Raw genomic sequence first — 19,348 nt, forward strand, 5'->3', positions numbered from 1 at the left:
GGCTGAAAAACTAAGCATTCATTAATTCATTAAACACCCAAAAGTCAGGAAGTGCCATTACTGGCATTTACTCTGCAATTGAATTCTAATCCCATGTGTATACATATTATGATACATACTTTAATTATATGATGTCTTTTCATTTTTTTTCTTTTTTTTTTTAATCCACGGGACCCCAGCTTTATTCATTGCACAGTGTTCAGTGAATACACCAGCTGCTCAATATTTCTCTTTATCCTCATGCTTTATTTACTGCATATCTTCTGAACATTGCATTGAATACAGAGTTACTTGTTGCCTCGTGGGTTTTGTGCTGATGCTCGCAAATCTAGTATATCAGTACACTCTAAAGATTAATGAATTTATGGCCGCAATCTCCCTGTGTACACACTAGGAGAGTGTGATTCCTATGTAGACGCTAAGAGAGTGTCATTAAACCCATTTTATAGACTGAAGCAGAAAGACACAATGACCCGCCTAATGTAAGGCAGTAAGTCAATGGTGTATTGACTGCACAAATCTACACCATTGCATAATGTTGCTCACTTCCTGAAAGTTTCAAATCTACATAGCTTCTGCTTACTAAAGTTGTGACAGTCAGAGCTGTGTATTTCAGTACATGAGCCTCCTATCTTGTGACTTTAATTCCCAACATACAAAAAGCACATATTTCATGATATTCTGGAAATGCTTTACTACCTTCAACATACCTAGTATCAGCTTGGAAGTCTGTAACTGTGCTAATGACAGTCTTGCTCTTTTTGCAGTTTTACCTCCTTGTCTTCTTACAGACACCTACTGATACCTCAAGCAAGTGGGGAACACCACTAGAAAATGATTTCATTCTCTTCATTGTCCTAAAAAAGGTTTACCTCATGGACCAACTAAGATACATGTCTTGCAGTAAGAATGAAAAAAAAAAAAAAAAAAACAGATAACATCAGATGGAACCACAGGAGATTGCTTCACTAAAAACCCTAAGATTGTATGTGTGGTAATAAATTCAGCCAAGTTTTGATGAATTTGTTTTTAATGTTTATATGTATGTGTACATCTATGTCACTCCCCTGAAGAGGTCTTTTTACAATCAGAAAAAGAGGAAAAATGAAAACTTAGTGAAATCTAGGAACTTTTCTGTACAGGACTAATAAATTTAGGAAAACTTCAAATCTTCTCATATTAAGCTACACCTACAGAAAACTATAAGATGGTTCTTTTTTCCCAAGTATGTGTAGAAAACCATTTTGTGTTTTGGTTGACTGTCATATCAGAAAAAAGTACAGTAAGGAAATCAGTTAGAATCAAAATCATAACAGAAAGAGCATTTGCCAGCTGTGTAATCAGAACACCATCTGCTACAGTCAACTCATTCCCAACAAATCCCTGTCTAGCTTGTTCTGTAAAGTATTTCTCCAGAACCAAAAGCTCTATCTTTTCAGCCACCTATTCAGACAGTGGAAGCCAGGAAAACCCAAACTGTAGGATCCTATTTGAATCTAGTAGCCACAGAGTCATAATGCATAAGGAAATGTCCTCTAAAGAAACCAAAGCGGTGGAACCACTGTCTCTTCTGTAGTGGAGGACACAAGAAGGAAGCATGTGGAAGATACCTGCTATGGAGTTGGTCTGTCCAAATAGACATGTAGCCACAGAGTAAGTAGATTGCTACAACTGAGCTAGTTTAAGGTATATCCTTAATACACTCACCTATTTGCTTAAAGTGACTGTATGCTTCCACTGACAAGTTCTGCTCTAGATGTCTGCACTGTAAACATCTGAAGTTAAGCAAGATAGAACAGATGCCCAGTTTCTGTAATTCAGACAGTGTAGAGGAGGAGCAAGCAGAGATCTGTGAGGTGCCAGGCACACAAAAGCAGAACATCAGGCTCATAGAGAAATTTAAAGTGTTAAAGTAGACTACTTGCAGCCCACAGGCTTAAACACAGTTTGAGAAGTAGCCAAGAGTCCTGTATTAATTTTTTGGATAAGCATTTAAATTCCTCTGAAATCTAATTTCAGAGTGAAGCATTAAGATCCTTTTTTGAACCTCTTAGTAGCAATTATGAACCAGCAATTAAAGGCAAGACTAGGATCACTACTCTTAATCACATTGTTAACAAAGTCTGAGCATTTGGGGAAATGAAAATAAATAAATTTCCTTCTGTTTTGTAGTGCAATCATTAGTCATTTATATGTGGTCTATGAATTTAGATCTATCTTTCTGTGGCTTCATCTACAGACTTGAGTATATAGGTCTCTCTTAAACTGGACTTTTGGATATGCAAGCAGTATAGGACTGAACCACACATACTGGTAAAATTTCCACAGTTCACAGGTATTTGTGCCAGCAGATGCTCAGTTCTGTTTCCTGTGCATCTCCTCATTATTTTCTTTTCAGATGTTTGCAGCTCAAAAAACAACAGTCCAAAATTGAAGCTATTCAAGAAATGAAAATTTTACTGACAATTTCACTGACAAAGGCCTTTATTTTCTTACTTTTTTATTCTTATCCAAATCAATTCTGATCCTACAGAGAGAACAAGGTACGATAGCCAAAAATGCTGATGGCAAGAGGGTCAAAGATGTGGGATTTTTTTATGTTGGTTTGGTTTGGTTTTGTTGTGAGTTTTTGTTGTTGTTTTTTAATTAAAAATAAATTCTCACATCCAAAGAAAAGACGGGAAACCTCACTCAAAACTGTCAACGAAATCAGAAAGCACTTGAACAAGCAGCCACTGGATAGCATGCTTTTGCAAGAAGAAGCTCTCTCTTTTCCAACATCTGAACTGACTAGGAGTAGACCAAAAAAAAAAAAAAAGAAAAGAAAAGAAAAAGAAAGCTAAAACATTTATTTGTAGGTTACCATTAGTCTTCTGGTGAAGCTAATCTTTCAGCACACACTGTTACCACTTTATATTTTTTTCTGATTGCTCTTACAGTACATACTACAGACAAGCTCTTACTGCCCATGTATATTTAAGAGAGAAAGGAAGGATTAATTTTCTTATAATAGCCTGTCTGTTACATAGCTAATGACAGGAAAAACAGGATGTCAGTTTGTGGTGTTGGCTTAGAGAGAAACAATAATCATGATGTGGGAGTACTGTACCAATTGCTTTCCAGCTATGTTCCACGTCAGATCCTCCAATAGAAGCAAATACTTGCAGCAAATACAAGGATAGAAAAGCTAGGTACATGTTCCAGCTTCAGTTTGTACAGTCAGCTCCAGTCAAGACATGCCAGAAGGATCTGGGAGAAGGGCTGTGACATGGAGCTGCCCAGCATGCAAGACTGATGAACTTTAAATGCAGTGTATATCAAACAAGGCAAGTCAGTGCTAACTCTTGTGACTAGTTTTGAAGTTTAGAACCTAGTTCACAGGCTGCAACTGAACAGAAAGATTTGTACTGACCCAGTTTGCTTTGGCGTGAATGAAACAATAGGAAACAAGAGGATTCAGGAATCCCTTTCAACATCAAAACGCTGGTTTGCCATTGGAAACAGCAAAACTATAGGAGGAAACTACATCTAGCGAAACAACAAGCAAAGGCGTGGAAAAATTCCTTAATTGCTTGACATATAAGTGCCTGAACTACTGCCTCGCCTCTTGATTTGAACAGTCAACAGACCAGAACCATCAAATACAACCCATAAAATGGTCCAGTATGCAGAGTCCTTTATTTCTCTTGATGCTAAGAAAAAATCAGCAATCTTAAAAAAAAAAAGTACTCATAGATGGAGTGCAAGAGTAGCTTCTGATTAGTCATCTCTAAGCTACGTCTTGCTTTCTAAAACTAACACAGAAGCCAGTGAGAGATCTGTAAATAGAGCAACTACAGAGTCAGACGCATTGCATTCATTCTTGCAATGAGAAAAAATGAGTGAGATATTAAAAAAAAAAAAAGTGTTAAATACAGAAGGAAGAGCTTTGTTTTAACAAGGAAAATGCCTTAGTTATAATCCCTTTGGTAGTAGTTGTTTTGGGTATTCTTTAACACATGGTTACAAATATTTATAAGTTTATTCATATCTCACTTTTACAAGATGTACATTCATATCATATGATTCAACATAATACACTTTAAAACTGGAACTCAACATGTTTGGTGAATTCATGTAGGAGCATGCTGGCATAACCAAAACCTAAAAAGAAATAAAAATAAAAGAAAAAGTTGTGGGTTTGTTCATTTTTTTTTTTCTCTTCCACAATAGCAGAGGGGTACAAATCTGTAAGACGAGTTGGTTTTGGAGATTTTTTTTCACTTTAGCAATCCCTGAAATGTCTGTAAACTCAGACACACTATGCGTACGTAACCGAAACAATACAATGGTACTGCAAATAGTACTGGCTGCTCATAGTTTTGCAAAAGCAACAAGTTTTAAAAATATAAAAATAAAGGCAAAGCATTGTCAAATTTACACTCAACATAATTAAAATAATACACATTTAGAAATTTTTAAACAAAACAATAAATAAAACATCCACATACATTAATACAAAGAAACAGAGATATTTGCCTGTCTTTAATGTAATTAATACATACCATAAGCCTAGATTCATGAAAGTATTGCCTTTCAATAAATATCTTCAGCTTCAAAATCTGATATTTTCTACATTCCTCAACTGATTTTAGTTAAGTATCAATTTTTGACATAAAGAGTAGGAACTGCATCAAGTTTCAATTGTTTATCAGAAATCAGAAAGTTTCTAGGCTAATTTACTAAAATTAGGCACCAACTGTTAGCAACAAGTCTAACAGACAAATAAAATTTGAGGGATACCTGGTGACATACCCTTTTCAAAGAATGCCTCAAACACCCAAGCCTATGGGTGATCTAAGTAGAAAGGCCAGTGAACAAAAATAACCAATGCAGTAATAGCCACTGGGTTACACTGATAGGACTCATGGTGACTTAGAGATGTAATCTTACAAAAAGTGGAAGGCTCTATTCTTCTCTTAAGAAGAAGAGATCACACTCTACAGCACACTGCGTTTCTTTTCATTACTTCCAATCTCAGGCCCTCTCCAGGTCTACAGCATTATACCACAACCAGTAGAGGTTTTCAAGTGACTGAAAGAGAAGCACTTGCCATGATAACCGTGGTTGTTTTCAAACTTGCTAACCATAGGAATTCTGCCACATGAGGGGAAAAAAAAAAAAAAGCCATAATGGGGTTGGTAGGCTGTTTACAGATGAGCAGAGGGACACTTCAAAAAACCTTCTTAAACAAGAACAACAACAAAAAAGTATCCAACCACATCATCTGTGTGCACTTTATGTAGAGTACCGTTAGTAAGTTGAAGGATGCACCTGGATTGTTAAATATTAGATATTACAAAAATAAACATATTTCTCAGAAAGACATGTAATCTTCTTTTTCCATACTTTGAAAATTTTCCACAAAATGAAGGGGGAAAAAAAGCCTGCCATATCCAAAGTGAGAGTACAAAAAAGTAAAATTACCTTAAAAGAAAAAAAAAAAAAAAAAAGGAAGAGAGGAAGATATGGAGAGGGGGAGAGAGGAAGAGAGGAAGAAAAAGAAAGGGAAAAAAAAGCAAGAAAAGAAATAATGTGTTTTGCCTAGCACATTTAAAAGAAGAGAAAACATGCATATTTTTTGTCATGCACAAAAAAAGAAATTGGAACCTGTGTTTCCGTTGAGGATCGGGATCTCTGTAGAACTACATGTCTATTTCATTTGAGTCAACATTCTCAACGTGTCAGTGTTATGTCAATCCAAAATCTGTCTTATTATTATTTTATAGCAAACATCAGATTAAAAGACATAGCAGATAAAGCATGCAAAGAATTGACATCAGCACACTTGGTCTGTGTGAAAAATATATTGTGGGAGAAGCTGGAAATGTGGGGCTTTCTAGCAACCTGTGCATGCTATTGGGAACTCAGATTTTCAGTTCTAGCCTTAGCACCGCCACAACTTGACCCCACTGAGTCATAAACAAAAATCCCATTGACATACAAGGTCAGCGGTTCAGGCAGCATCTTCATGTTCTGTGGAGACAGCACACAAGTGCACGCTGCCACTCTGAATCATGTTTGATGTTCCCTTTAAGACTTCTGACAAAGCCAGGTACGGAGTTCAAATTTCTTGGAGCTGAGCCTCTGCTAGTTACTGATCTGAAAGGTGTCTAACACCACAAGTTTCTTGTCAGAGTATGATCCAGATGCTGCTACGCTACAAAAGCAAAAATACGCAGTGCTGTCTATTGGGGGATGGAACCTGGATCTTGATTTATATGCCTTAATTTCTACAACAATGGGGATAATAATTCTTACCTACTTCATAATGGGAGAGGATTAAATAATAAACATTTATACAGTGCTTTGCAAATAAACATTATATAAATGCTAAGTATTATGATATTAACCAAAATGTCACTACATCTATATGACCCTACTAAGCAAAAAAAAAAAAAAATCCAGTATAAATTTTTTCACACATTTTCAAGTCAATAAAAATGAACCATGGAGTCAGCTTGCTATTTCGATACAAATGGATGAAGTACTTCAGCCTATTCAATAGTTCCAAAAGATCAGAGGCATCATAAAGAGGCCCATGTAATGCAAAAAGTCTTTTTTATAGACTTGTTTATAAACAACATCATTCATTTGGCAGCCATTCAAGTTATTTCTCAAAACACCAGACCGAACTTTTGAGGAAGATTCTTTAGCAATCCACACACACTAAATGAAGGTCTCCACGAGAATTCTGCCCAGTGCCTGCTGTTTTGATGATCTCGGAAATCTTATGCTTCTCACTGAAGGATAACACAAAGATCACTCTGGATGATGACAGACCATAAATGAAACTTGGCATGCCTGAGAATCTAATACAGTTACAGTACTTTTAATAAGCACCTCAGGACCTTGGCAGTCTTTTCTTCAACCTCCTCAAGAAAAATAGTTAAAGAAACGCAAAGAGAAGACCATGTGTTAACATAGATGGAGTAGACACTTCAGATTCTAATCTTGCATGGGTCACTGGAGCTCCACATGGTAAATGGAGCCACAGTGATTTACATTTAATGAAAAGTACAGACCTGTACATGGTGGCCCAGGTAGGACTTCTTGATTCATTCCAGTGACATATGGATGACAAGAAGAGGTCATCCACATCAAAGTTTTTATACCACCACTGATGCAACTGACCCCTTCCAGAAATAAGGAAAGCAGAAATGGGTTTTGGCTACAGTGCACCCTCTTCACTTTGTTTCACGTTAAATGCAATGCAAGAGTGGCACGAAGTGCTGAAGTACCACTTGGTAGCTTCTCAACAACATCCTGCCTCTTAACCCAAGTGGATCTACGGTACCTCCTTCCAAACAAGGAGGTACTCTTGCCACCTTTCTCCCATCTGCAATGGAAACCAAGGCTGTCCTTGAAACATTCATTAACAAGTCTTAGCTACTCAGAGAAAGCAGGAATTTTTCATTCTGTTAAGATGTACGACAAGCCATTACCCCCCTTATTTTTTGTTAGCAGGGAACTGCATGCACAGTACCAACATTTTCTGAATACAAGGACCTACGCAATAAAATTTCTGAAAAGACCACGCAAATTTCTGCTGTGTAGGTACTTATAGTAAAAGATAGCAAAAGTGGAACAGTCATTCCTGCCAGTGTGTAAGGAATGCATACAGCACATGCATCCTGTACCATTGTGAGATTGGTAGCTTTGGACAGCCTCACTTAGAAAATGTCCAAGAAAATTCAGACCCCGAACCTATCGCTTCACATGAGTTTATTCTGTAAAACTGCTTAGGGGTGAAAAATCACTCCTTTGTGAAAGTCCAGCACAGGACTGAAAAAAAACACATAGACTCTCAAAAGAGGACTTGAAAGGGAAATAATTACATCACAGGTAGTGATAACAACTCGTTCACCAAATAGAAAGTTTTCGGTCTTCAGCGTTTTGCATCAAATTCTCCTTCGGTGGCTGTGGGTATCCAGTATAACAAGTTGCTTGTTATAGCCTAAAGCATCTCTGTAGTAAGCTTTATTTTAAATGTGTGCATGTTATAAATGCTGGAACCATTCTGAATATTTCCCTTTTTAGCCAGAAACTCATATATCATCATGAATAATGTTTTTCTTTCTAGGAAATGTTTTCTTTCAATAAGAAAACATTAATTGCCTGAGATTTTTGTCCATATTTCTCAGCAACGAGTAACGCTATCTTAATATACTGGTCTTGTTTCAAAAAGGTACTGGGCTTTCACAGAGGTAGAAAAGGCAGGTAACATTTCTCAGCTCCGGCTAATCCAAAGTATGACTACTTCTCACATAATAAATTGAAGGGAAATGGCACAAACTTGACACTTCAGAAATTTCGCTTGCTAGAAAATATCAAAACTTGAAGGAGAAAGAAAAAAGACAAGTGTCTAAAATTTATCTGCAGCATGGGGTTTTTTCGTCCCACAGTAATATTTGGATGTGATAAATATCAGCAAAAGCCCAAAGTAGTAATGGGTCACTAAACGAGATCTAAAAAGCAGGCTTAATAACAGTACTGTTGAGAGGATAACCATTCATCAATGCAGGCCTTGATAACAAAAGCAACAAATAGCTATCTTGTTAGATGTAGACAAGACCAGTATTTGTACCTTCCTCTCTCCTCCCCATCAAAAAAAAAAAAAAAGGAAAAAAAAAAAAAGAAAAGATGTAATAAACCGACCAGATGCAAATAGCATAACAAGTAGAAATGTGAAAGAAAGGGAGAAAGGAGACCAGTGAACCCAAACACTTTGGTAACATAATTTAAAGGATTTTCGTACTCTCCATCATTTCTGGATTTATATTAGTTAGTTTGTTTAAGCTTTAGCTTAAGGTTTGGTATCTAAATCACAGGCAAATTTTTTTAAATGGCCAAATATTGAACTTGTCCACCTCTACAAAACGCTTCTGTGGGTTTGCTTTCTTTCTTTACTTAAGAATGATTGCAAAAACATCATACAGACTTTTCAGCTTACTTCCCAGAAATATGGCACATTAACTCGACTAGAAATCATGGCATCTACCTTTTCCCAAATGCGATACATATAACTTTATCCATTCATAGGAGACTCAGACCGTCATTTTGGCAAGGAGCTGCAATGCACCAGTCTGAGCATAAAGGACTTAAGTTATGGTTCTTGCAGAATCGGTTATTAACAGAATAAGTACGGCTATTTTTTTTTTAATCTATAATATTTACAGTATTGCACTTTACTGCACTTAATTGCATTTCACTAAAATTAATGCTGCATCAGTATTATGCCTTAAAACCGTATGTCCGTCTTTATCACGTAAGTCATTCTTTCTACATCCTGTAAAACAGCAACATTTCAATTAAACGATCCAGACCTTCAGAAAAAGAAAAAAAAAAAGAAAAGAAAAGTTAGAAACAATGACCTGTTTCTATGGCACAACACATCCCTTTGAGTTCAGGTAACTCTGGCAAAACAGGTGCGTTTCCTACTGTTCCCATCTTCCAGGTTATCATTAAGGATTGGTAAATTCTAGTCTCTCTCTGCTTTTTTGTTTGGCTTTTTGTTGTTGTTGTTGTGTTTTGTTTTTGTTTTTGTTTTTTTCCTTTCAAAGGACATAGCCGTTTGAGACGCACATTTTTTTTTATTGCTGCTTTTTTTTTTTAATAGGAAAAAAAATAAAGGAAAAAAAAAAAGAAAAAAAAAAGAAACTGCCTTGCCTCAAATCCGAAATTCCACATCTAAATTCAAACCAGTTCTGCAGCAGCAGCTCCTCAGTGATGGAAGAGATTCATGGCAGTGAAATAATACTGTTGGCAACAAAGAAATGTCATCTTTAATGGAGACCAGCCCCAAGGATTTATTATTTACTATTATTATTATTTGTTTCGTTTCATTCTAATATACTTCTGATCTTCCAAACGTGTTTAGTTAGACACATGCACAAGGTAGCAAAACTGACGGGACAGCAGCAGGTGACGGGATGCTGACGGAGCGATCGATTTTTGCCAGGCTCAACAAATCCGAAGCGTCCCCCACGTTCACGGCTTAGCGTGACTCAGAGACGGTTTTCTCTCCCATTTTCCTCTGTCCCCCTCTGTCTGTCTGTCTGTCTGTCTGCCTCTCCTCCCACCTACTTTCTCCTCCGCGGAGTCTCTGGGTTGCGTGGGGTGCCGGGGGCGGTGCGTGGCCGGAGCGGGACGCGGGGCCGCGAAAGTCCTCTGTGGGAAAGCGGCGGGACGGGGCTGCCGGGAAGAGCTGGAGAGTGGGGTGGGGAAGGGAAGGGAAGGGGGGAAAGACATCGAAAATAAAAACGAAGGAAAGGAAGGAAAAAAAAAAAGAAAAAAAAAAAGAAAAAAGAAAAGAAAACCGGAAAACCGGAGAGCGGGCGGCAGGGCGGCCCGCAGCGCAGCTCTCCCCGCGGCCGAGGCGCTGCTGACGGGAGCGGGGCTGCGGCGCGGAGCTCCGGACCGCGGTGCAGCCGGAAGGAGCGGCGTGAGGCCGAGCGGCCGGAGCGTGTCAGAGCCCCAGGGCCTCGGCGTGCTTGCGGGCCTTCAGCCGCAGGTCGGCGATGCTGGAGTTCTTGCTGTTGCTCTTGGCGGCTGCGGCCACCACGGCGGCGGCGGAGGCGGACTCCGCCAGGGAGGCGATGGGCAGCCCGAAGGGCGGAGGTGGGAACATCAGGTAGGGCGCGTGGGCCGCCAGGTGCGGGTGCAGGTGCGGGTGTGCGTGGGCCACTCCCTCCAGCTGCAGCTGAGCCTGGACCTGGGCGGCACGGAGACACCGCGTCAGCACCGCGTCTGTGTGTGTGTGTGTGTGTGTCCCCAACCACCTCCCCCCCACACACACATCCCCTCCCCAGGTTAACCCCAGGGCCGAAAGCCGAGTTGGACCTTCTCTCTCTCTCTTTTCTCAGGGACGCCCCTTCGTACGTCGCGCCCCACGCACGGCAGGACGGTGATCGCCTCGGGGCCCTTCCGACGTGCGCGAACACGCGGCGTTGGCACGAGAGATTTCAGCTCCGCGGAGGGGTGTAGGAGTGTGCGTGGGGGGCGGGGGGTGAGAAGTAGTTTATTTATGTATTTAATTATATGGCTCCAAATATGGCTTTTCAAAATCAATACAATTAATCTGTCAGCCTCCACGTGCCTGCGAGAAGCAGGAGGTGGCCGTGGGTCCCTCCGGGCCCGAGGAATCGATTCGCCATCCATTGAGCGAAATAGGGGAAGCGCTCGGCTCCTGGGGGGGTTATTGGGAGAGGTTGTGCGCTGAGCTGCGTGTGTTATGAGTGCCCTCCCCCCATACACGGGGCTTGGGAGCGCGGCGAGGGGTCGGGGGAGAGGCAGTGAGAGCGGGGCTGCTACCTGTTGGAAAGGCATCCTCAGGGCTCCCATATTGACGTACGGGGCCACTCTGCAGGCGTCTAAGTGGCTGGCGGTGCCCAAGATCACACCTGCGGGCACAGACGGGGCCGGTGAGCAGCGAAGGGACCCTGCACGCCCCCCAGCGTCCCCCCGGCTGGCCCCTGCCCACCTTTGTGCATCTGGTTCTCCTGCTTTCGGCACTTGGCTCTCCTGTTCTGGAACCAGACCTGCGAAAAGAAAACGCAAGCAAAAACAAAACAAAAATGGGAGTAGACGAAGCAGCTGCTAAGAAAGCGGATTAACTGCGGGGCTGAGGCCGGAGGGAGAGGCTCAGAGTAGCTCCGCTCAACTCCGTCCCCGGGGACGGAGCCCGGCCCCGAGACTCTCGGCGCGCTGTGGAGGGCCCGGGGGGTACCTCGCTATTTTGGGGGGGTCTCCCGGGAGGAGCTGAGCCTGGAAACCTTCTCCCAGCGTGGGGGGCCGGGAGCCGCCGCTTGCAGCGAGTGCCCCGTTACTGTCCCCGTGCCACCCGGCTGCAGCGGGGCCCCGCGCTGGCACACGCTCGCCGTGACCCCCCGCGGCCCGGCTGCCTTCCCCATCACACCTCAGCAGTCCGGAGCAGCCAAAACCCACTCGAGCGACGGGACCGACCGTTCCCCCCCCTCCCCGGGCTGGGAAGGCTGGGGACCTCCGAGGACAAACGAGATACAGAGCGTGAACAAAGGGCCGAGTCACTCCCAAACGTGGGGAGGAAACAAGACGCGCTTCTATGGACTTCTGAGCAGACGCGGCGACGTCTCCCACACAGGGTACGCAGCAGTGCTGTGCCCTGACCGAGAGACGCCCGTAAGCAAGCAGTCTTCCCTGCCTCCAACCAACCTCCTTTCGAGGGCACTCCTGGCGCCCGTCCCTTCGCCCATCGCCGTGCCCCTCTGAGGGGTTCGGGGTGGCGGCTCTCCCCATTGGCACCGGGAGAGGCGCAGAGCAGAAAGCACCGCAGAGCCCCATCCTCACACAAAATCTGCCGATTGTGGACAAACATTGACTTTCACCGCTGATAAAACCTTGTCGCTAAGTAAACACCTCCAACCTTTGATGTTCTCGCACTTGCCAAGAGATCATACGGTTAATTAATACTAACTGCACTTCCTACATCAAATTTTGCCTCCAAGCTTTCTTCAATTGCCTTAATGATGGTCATTTACAACGGAGTAATTAGTGCAAAGAAAGGCTTCCAAAGGCATTAATTACCTCGGGTACCTCAGTGATTTTCTTAAGCAGGAATTGGCCCTCTCTCCTTTCCAGCACCGTTTCTCCTACCAAGAGAGGCGCGGAGGGGCTCTGCCCTCTCCCGTTCCCATTCCCTTTTCCGTTCTCATTCCCATTCCCGGTACAGCCGCGGCGCAGCGCTCCCGGCTCCGCGCAGGGGACGGAGCTGCGCTCGCCCCGCAGACGCGCAAATCTCAGCGACGCGCAGCGCTGCTCCATTTTTAACCGAGGTTTACATACAAGAACGCAAAGCATCGCCGCACGGTCGCGACAATAATGCTTCTTTTTTTTTTCTTCTTTTTTTTTTTTTTTTTTTTACAGTTGTAAATCCATGCAGGAAATCTCCTTGCGTGTGTTCCCCCCCCCCCCTCTTCCCCCTCCGCCCCTCCTTCCCCCCACCCCGCTCTCGCTGCCTCGCCAAAGAAGTATAAATTGTCAGGAGGAATTTAAGCAGCGTTTAAACAACTTCTTCTGCAAATCGGAACATCTTTCAACCAGAAATTGTATTTAAATCTGGGAAACGAAGTGCCCTTTCCCTTTAGCTATGAAAAAATAAGGTTATGAGGTATAAAAGTGATGAATTAGCCGCCGCGTTAAGCGATAATAAATCAGGCTCGGTGTGATTCGCGATCAATTCCAATTAGTCATGAATATGCTAAGTAAAGCGCAGTACACTGTTTTAGACAGTTATTTCTTCATTAAGGATCACTCAGTGATTTCTTTCACAAATGCTCTAATCTGATTTCCTTTTGATTTCCATTAGAGACAGTGAATAATGACATTTAATTTAGCCCTGCACCATAAACCCAAAGATATTTGTTGTAATTGAATTACTGCCTGCTCCTCACTACGGTCTCATAACTTTCAATTATAACCCTGACAGCTGGCTGATATGAGTTTCCAGTACAACACTAAAAATAAAAGGTTAATAAGGACTAGCTACCATAGGAGCTCCAATTTATTTACAGCAAATTTCCACACTAAATTGAAACTATATCCTTTAACAGCGAGGGACAGGCGCTTCGGAGAGGAATTAGAGAACTGTTCGGAAAATAATACAAAAAAATCTTTCCCTCCCCCCCCCCCCCCCCCTTTCTGCCTTTTTACCACTTCCATCTCCTGGTGGGTACCACGCTCTGTTTATTTCTTAATTAATTATCCATCTCTCCCCTTTTCCCTCTTGATATTTCTTGCCTTTCTAGCGCTACGTTCATTCACGAGAACATCCTTTTAATAAATATATATACATATATATTGTCTTTCTCATAACCTGAACCAGCATTGCCTTCTTTTTTTCCCTCCCTCTCTCTCTCTCTCTTTTTCTTCCTTTTGCTGCTGTTTGAAAGCTCTGCGAGCACTCGAAGCACCAATTTCCCTGCAACTCTGCACATCCTGTTAAGGTGCTGCTCAGTAATAAAGTACTTGAAAGAAAGAGTGCAGAATTCAATTACAAGTAATTTATTTTTATAGAAACAGTACATCAAGGCCTCGGAAAGATATTACAGAGCCCATGTAAGAAGATCTGGGAAGATGACATAAGAGTTTGATGTCCCCTTCAGCAAAAGTTTAATCTTTTCATTAATGTATATGGTGCGCTGAGATCAATCTTCCGGGAGGGCGCCGGGCCGGCAGCGCTCCGCACCCCGCGATCCCCCGCACGCTCAGCAGCCGCTCACACCGGGGGAAACACGGGCTTGGAGCCGGGGGGAGAGGGGGGTGGGTGAGAGGGGGGAGCGAAGAGCCTCCAAAAGCCAAAGCGTGAACGCAAACCTCCCGGCTCCGCTACTGAATTCGGGACATGCCTCCAAGAGGAGGTTGTTAAAGCGAGGCGACCGCTTGTCACACAGACGGGGGTGCGGGAGGAGCGGCCCCTGCCCACGGGCTCCCAGCGGGGCCGTAGGGACGGGGGAAGCAGCGATCCGCTCCCCGCAGGGCTCAGGCAGCGACGGGCGCCTACGGCACCACTGGGACCCCGAGCGCTGTCCTTATAAACGCGCATCCGCTGCTCCCGGGGTGGTTCTTTCGCTCGGAGGGGCCGGGTGGGAACTTTCTGGGTTTGAGGTCGGGTTTCTGAGCACCGAGTTCTCGCTTAGCGAGGCGGTGTCCCTCACAGAGCCACGGGTTGGTGCCATTAATTATTTCCTGGGGTGCTGGGTTTGATTACGAGACCTCCGTTGTGGAGATGAGCTCCCTCCTTGCCTTCAGCTTTGGGGAGGGGGTATATTTCCCTCGTACCCAACCGCGAACCGAGCTGAAAACAATCGCCGCTGAGGACAGAGCCCCCGAGGCGGGCGGCCCCGACGGCCCCAGAAGGCGCAGCACCCGGACCTGTTGGCAGAGCTTAGGGGGCTAATTGGTGTTTAGCTGCGTCCGGGGGGGAGGGGGGGGCTCGGCAGATGGGTGCCATGCATTCATACGCTGCGTGAGGCGGAGGGGCACCTTCCCCCGCCCCGCTAATCCCGTCCCCGAGCACCCGGCCCCGCGGACGGCGATTGTGGTCGGGGCTTTTTTTTTTTTCCCCTTATCCTAACAGCCCCATGAAAGCAAGCGGGGGAAGAAATGAGGATTAAGAGAGAGTTAATGACGCGTTTGCAAGGGAAAGTAGGATGATAAATTCAATAATAATAATAAAGCCGGTCGCACAGTTACAGACACATCGTCACCACCACTCCCCCAGTCAATAATAATAATAATAATTAAAAAAAAATCATTAAATCGCGTTCCTAGGCAACGCAAGGACAGAGTAGCTGCCCTCGGACAGGGCAGGGTGTCAGGACGGTACCGCACTCGTCTCCTCCGCCTCCCGCTCGGGACGGAGGAGGCACCGCGCTGGGATACGCCGGCAGCGAGCAGTGACGCTTCCAGACATAGAGCCTTTCTCTTACCTGCACCCTAGCTTCAGACAGTCCCAGCCTCTGGCTTAGTTCCTCCCGCATGAAGGCATCCGGGTAGTGAGTCTCATCAAAAAGTCTTTCCAGCTCGTTCAGCTGCTCTAGTGTGAAATTGGTTCTGCTTCTCCTTTGTTTCAGCTTGGTCTGGCCGTCCTCGTCCTCCGACTTCACGTCCTCCCGCTTCTCCTTGCACTCGTAGATCCCTGCGGGAGGAGATAACAACGCTGAGCCCCTCGGCACCGCTCCGCTCTCCCCCCTCCATCCCTCCCCTATCCCTGCACTCGGCCCCACCTGCGGGGGCCCCGCCGTGCGCCGGCTGCCGAGCAGCGCTGGGCCGGGCCGGGCCGCGCCGTCGGGGCCGGGCCGGGGGCCGCTGGCGGGCCGAACTCGGCCGATTCCCGGCAGAAAACCGAGATATTCGCTTCTGTACATATATATTTAATTTCCCTCTGCTTTCTTGCGGCCCTGCTACCTCGCGGCGGTGAAACGGGGTTTCTGCTTCCCTCTTTTCTCCCGAAGTCGACCGGGCTGTGTAAGCAGCTCTCCGCCGCTGTCACGGTGAAGCCAAAGTGGAAATGTTCGCCTCGTAACGAAACTTTCCGTGGGCTGACACCGGGACCGTCTCCCCCTCACCGCCTCCTTCCCCCCCCTCTCCCCCCACCCGGCACGGCGTGAGCAGAGGGCTCAGGGCTGGAAGTATCCCCAAATTCTCCAAACAGTCCCTCCTTATCCACACAGAGGCTTTATTTCCCTCTTTCGCCCTTATTCTCCTCAGTGCCGGGAGGCCTAAAGCCCTTATAAACGGGACTAACGGGAAGGCAAGCGGTGCTGGGGGGGAGGAGAGGGGGTAGGATTGAGAAGCAGTGCCCAGGACCCCCGGCCCGGGGTTTCTTCCAGGTCGGGGCCGTTTTTCCTCGCCAAGTGCGTACGTTTGGTACATAGCCACGGATAAATACACGTACACGCGTACATATACACTCACATACATACATATGTCCATATCTACAAGCCCATACGATTAGAGCACAGCGAAATTCGGACGACCGACTGCACGGTGTCACTTCATTGACCTTCACAGACCGTCCCGAGCTGTGCCTGTGCTGAAGCAGAGCGGGCAACGGGCTGAGCGCTCCGCCTTCACTTCTGCCCCTCCGCGAACCCCTCGGGCTCCCCGCACAACTTGGGGAAGGGTCCGGCCCGGAGGTGTCGGCTGCATATGGTGTATTTGAACCCCCGTAAGGAGCCGGGCTGCGGACCCAGCAAATGCCGACAGCGAGAACGGGCCGCTCCCGAGAGCTGTGTCTCCTTTCGGAGATGCGGGTCTACAGCACATCCGCACTGGGTATAAAATATTAACAAGGCTGAAATCACACGCAGGAATCGGTTGAAATCCGACTGCAACCTGGCGTGAATTTAAGCTGTCAGAGGCACCTCCGCGCGCTCCAACTCCTCCCTTCCATCCCCACCCCCAGCCCCTCGCCATAGATGAGATTAGCTAAACACACAGCCAGGATTTCGATGCAAGAGGAAAAGGGGCAGTAGCAGGGAGGTTGATTTTTGCACTCGTTTTCTTTCCTTTCTTTCTTTTACTTTTCCCCCTTTCCTTTTTATTTTTTTTCTCCTTTTTTTTTCCTTTTATTTCTTCCTCTCCTTTTTATTTATTTACTTATTTACTTATTTGTTCGTTTATTAAGATTTTTTTTTCCCCTGTCGTATCCCGGTCTCGTTTATCAGCCCTTTCCCGCTCGGTAATTCCGCTGAGCGCTCCCTGTGCCGCTCAGCCCCGCGCCCGATCCCGGCAGTGCCTTGCGGGGAAGACTGAGGCCGGGATGGGGGGACGTGAGGCTGAGCCCATCGCTTCCAAGGTGGGAAAGGGAAGGGTACGAAACCAACGCCGGGCCTGCAAATTAAACCGCCTTTCACCCCGTGTTCTACTAAACGAGATCAAACAGAAGGAAGCGGCCGAGAGGCCTCTCGCTGTTCCCCACCTATTAACCGCTTTTATTGCCCCTCCGCCGGCAGCTCCCGGGCGGGCCCACCTGTCCCACCACCCGGAGACACTTTCTCAACTTTCTATTCTATTTCCCCCCCCCCCGCCCCCCCAACTCCCTTTTTAATTCTCTCCTTTCCCTGCTAGCGGGGCCTTGATTTCAGCTCGGAAACCGCCTTTAATGTCAATTCGTCCCCGAGGAGCGGGGCCGCCGCGTCCCCCCGGCCCGGCCCGGCCCGGCCCAGGTGACGAGCGGGGGGCACTCGAGATGCGGGGTTCTCCCCGCACCGCCGCTCACCGACGGCCCGGAAGCACTGAACCCCGCGGGCGCGCTTTTCCCGCACCGAACCGCGCCGATGGGCGAAATGCCCCGTGAGAGGGGCCGGGGGAGGCCCGAAGTTGCGGCTCTTTCCGCACGGCGCCGTGCGCGGTGCGCGGACGTACGCTGCGGTGCTCGGGGAGAGGGGGTCGGGCCCAGCTAAGCGGGGCTCCGAGAGCCGGGGCCGGGAGGGGGGCCCCGCTCTTACCTTCCGCCGTCCTGCCCGCCGCGAACTCCTTCAGCTTGTCCTTGTCGCTTTCTACGTGGTCCTTGAAAAGGTGCACGGGGCAATGATTGCTGCCCTCGGTCATGTCCGGCAGCGCCGAATCGGAGTTCCCAAGCTCCCTGGAGCGAGCCAACCCACTCTCCAAAACTTCCCGGTACGTGATGGTCTCCTTGTTGCCGCCGCCGCCGCCGCCGCCGCTCTCTTTGCTTTTCTGGTCGAAAGATTTGGATACAAAAGCCGTGAGTTCTTCCATGGCTGCCCGCGCTGCTATCCACACGGATCCCCCGGCCTCGGCCGCGCTCCCCGCACGCAGCGTGCGGCGGAAGATGGGCTGTGCGGGGTGAGCTCACTCCCGCTGTTATTTATGCCTTTCAATTTGAGATCACACTATTTATACATGGCCACCTCCGCCCAGCCCCCCGCTCCCCGTCTGCAGCAATTACCGCCCGCTCCGTGGTCGCGGGCGGACTCCCAGCAGCGATCTCCCCCACCTCAGGCCAGCAATTGGCTTTCTTCTCGTTTCATCACCGCTTGGCATCTCCGCACCTTGATTTAGGGAGGCGAAAGGGAAAAAGAGGGAGAGAGGAGAGGGAGGGAGGGGGGGACGGACAGAAACCCCAAACCCCCCATCCGTCTGCGGGAAGGGGAAGGCGATCGCCCGTCGCCGAGCGGAACCGGACCGAGCCCGGCGGCGGCTGCGCTCCCGCGGCCACGGGAGCGAGAGGAACAGAAAAACATTGTTCAATTAAAAAAAAAAAAGGTAACGAATAAAAAAGCTGCCGAGGTGCTTTTGTCGCGATCGTTGGCAGCGCAGCCGGATTCGGCGTGATTCAATGGTCAACACCGCAACCGGCCGGGCACAACGCTGCCGTGCGCTGGGGTACGTGGGGTCGGGGGGAGCGGGACCGGGGGCGGGGGGGGGTGGAGGGGGGGGGGAGAGCGGACACGGCGCGGTCCGTCGTGTGGTGTCAATGGCAGCGCGATGAGCGGAGGTGCCGCTGCGGGGAACGCGCGTGTGTGTGGCTGCGGAGCTGTCCTGCTGCGTGCGTGCGGGGCGGTGTGTTAGCACGGGAGTTCGTACACGGGCAAACGGAGCGCGACATCGTTTGCCTCTCTCCTTTCTTTTTTTTTTTTTTATTCCTTTTTCTTCCTCCCCCCCTCCCCCCCCCCCTTTCTCTTTCTTTTTTTCCCCCCCACCTCCCCCCCATTTTCATTATTTATTTATTTCTTAACGGCACCCACCCCGCCGGCTTTAAGCACGGAACCGGCTCGCTTTCGGTATTCCGCCCTAGCTCCGTTCG

The 19,348-nt window shown here is 46.9% G+C and overlaps 1 protein-coding gene across 1 annotated transcript; it reads right to left on the reverse strand.

Moving 5' to 3' along the window:
• Positions 1-10,502: 10,502 nt before the first annotated feature.
• SHOX (short stature homeobox) lies at positions 10,503-18,414 on the reverse strand. The gene is made up of 5 exons (NM_001397245.1): positions 18,030-18,414; positions 15,507-15,715; positions 11,522-11,579; positions 11,353-11,441; positions 10,503-10,753 (listed from the first exon to the last, which is right to left on the reverse strand). The coding sequence occupies exons 1-5, from the start codon at positions 18,298-18,300 to the stop codon at positions 10,508-10,510; spliced, it is 873 nt and encodes a 290-aa protein (NP_001384174.1). The 5' UTR covers positions 18,301-18,414; the 3' UTR covers positions 10,503-10,507.
• Between the last annotated feature and the right edge of the window lie 934 nt (positions 18,415-19,348).

The sequence above is a fragment of the Gallus gallus genome, chromosome 1, assembly GCF_016699485.2.
Source record: "Gallus gallus isolate bGalGal1 chromosome 1, bGalGal1.mat.broiler.GRCg7b, whole genome shotgun sequence".
NCBI lineage: Eukaryota > Metazoa > Chordata > Aves > Galliformes > Phasianidae > Gallus > Gallus gallus.

Excerpts from the sequence above, each read along its gene's own strand:
- SHOX (NM_001397245.1), bottom strand. The coding sequence starts at position 18,300 with ATGGAAGAACTCACGGCTTTTGTATCCAAATCTTTCGACCAGAAAAGC. Across the intron at positions 11,580-15,506 it reads TGTCTGAAGCTAGGGTGCAG|GTCTGGTTCCAGAACAGGAG; the intron begins GTAAGAGAAAGG and ends TTCTTTTCGCAG. Across the intron at positions 10,754-11,352 it reads TGAGGATGCCTTTCCAACAG|GTCCAGGCTCAGCTGCAGCT; the intron begins GTAGCAGCCCCG and ends CGTGCCGCCCAG.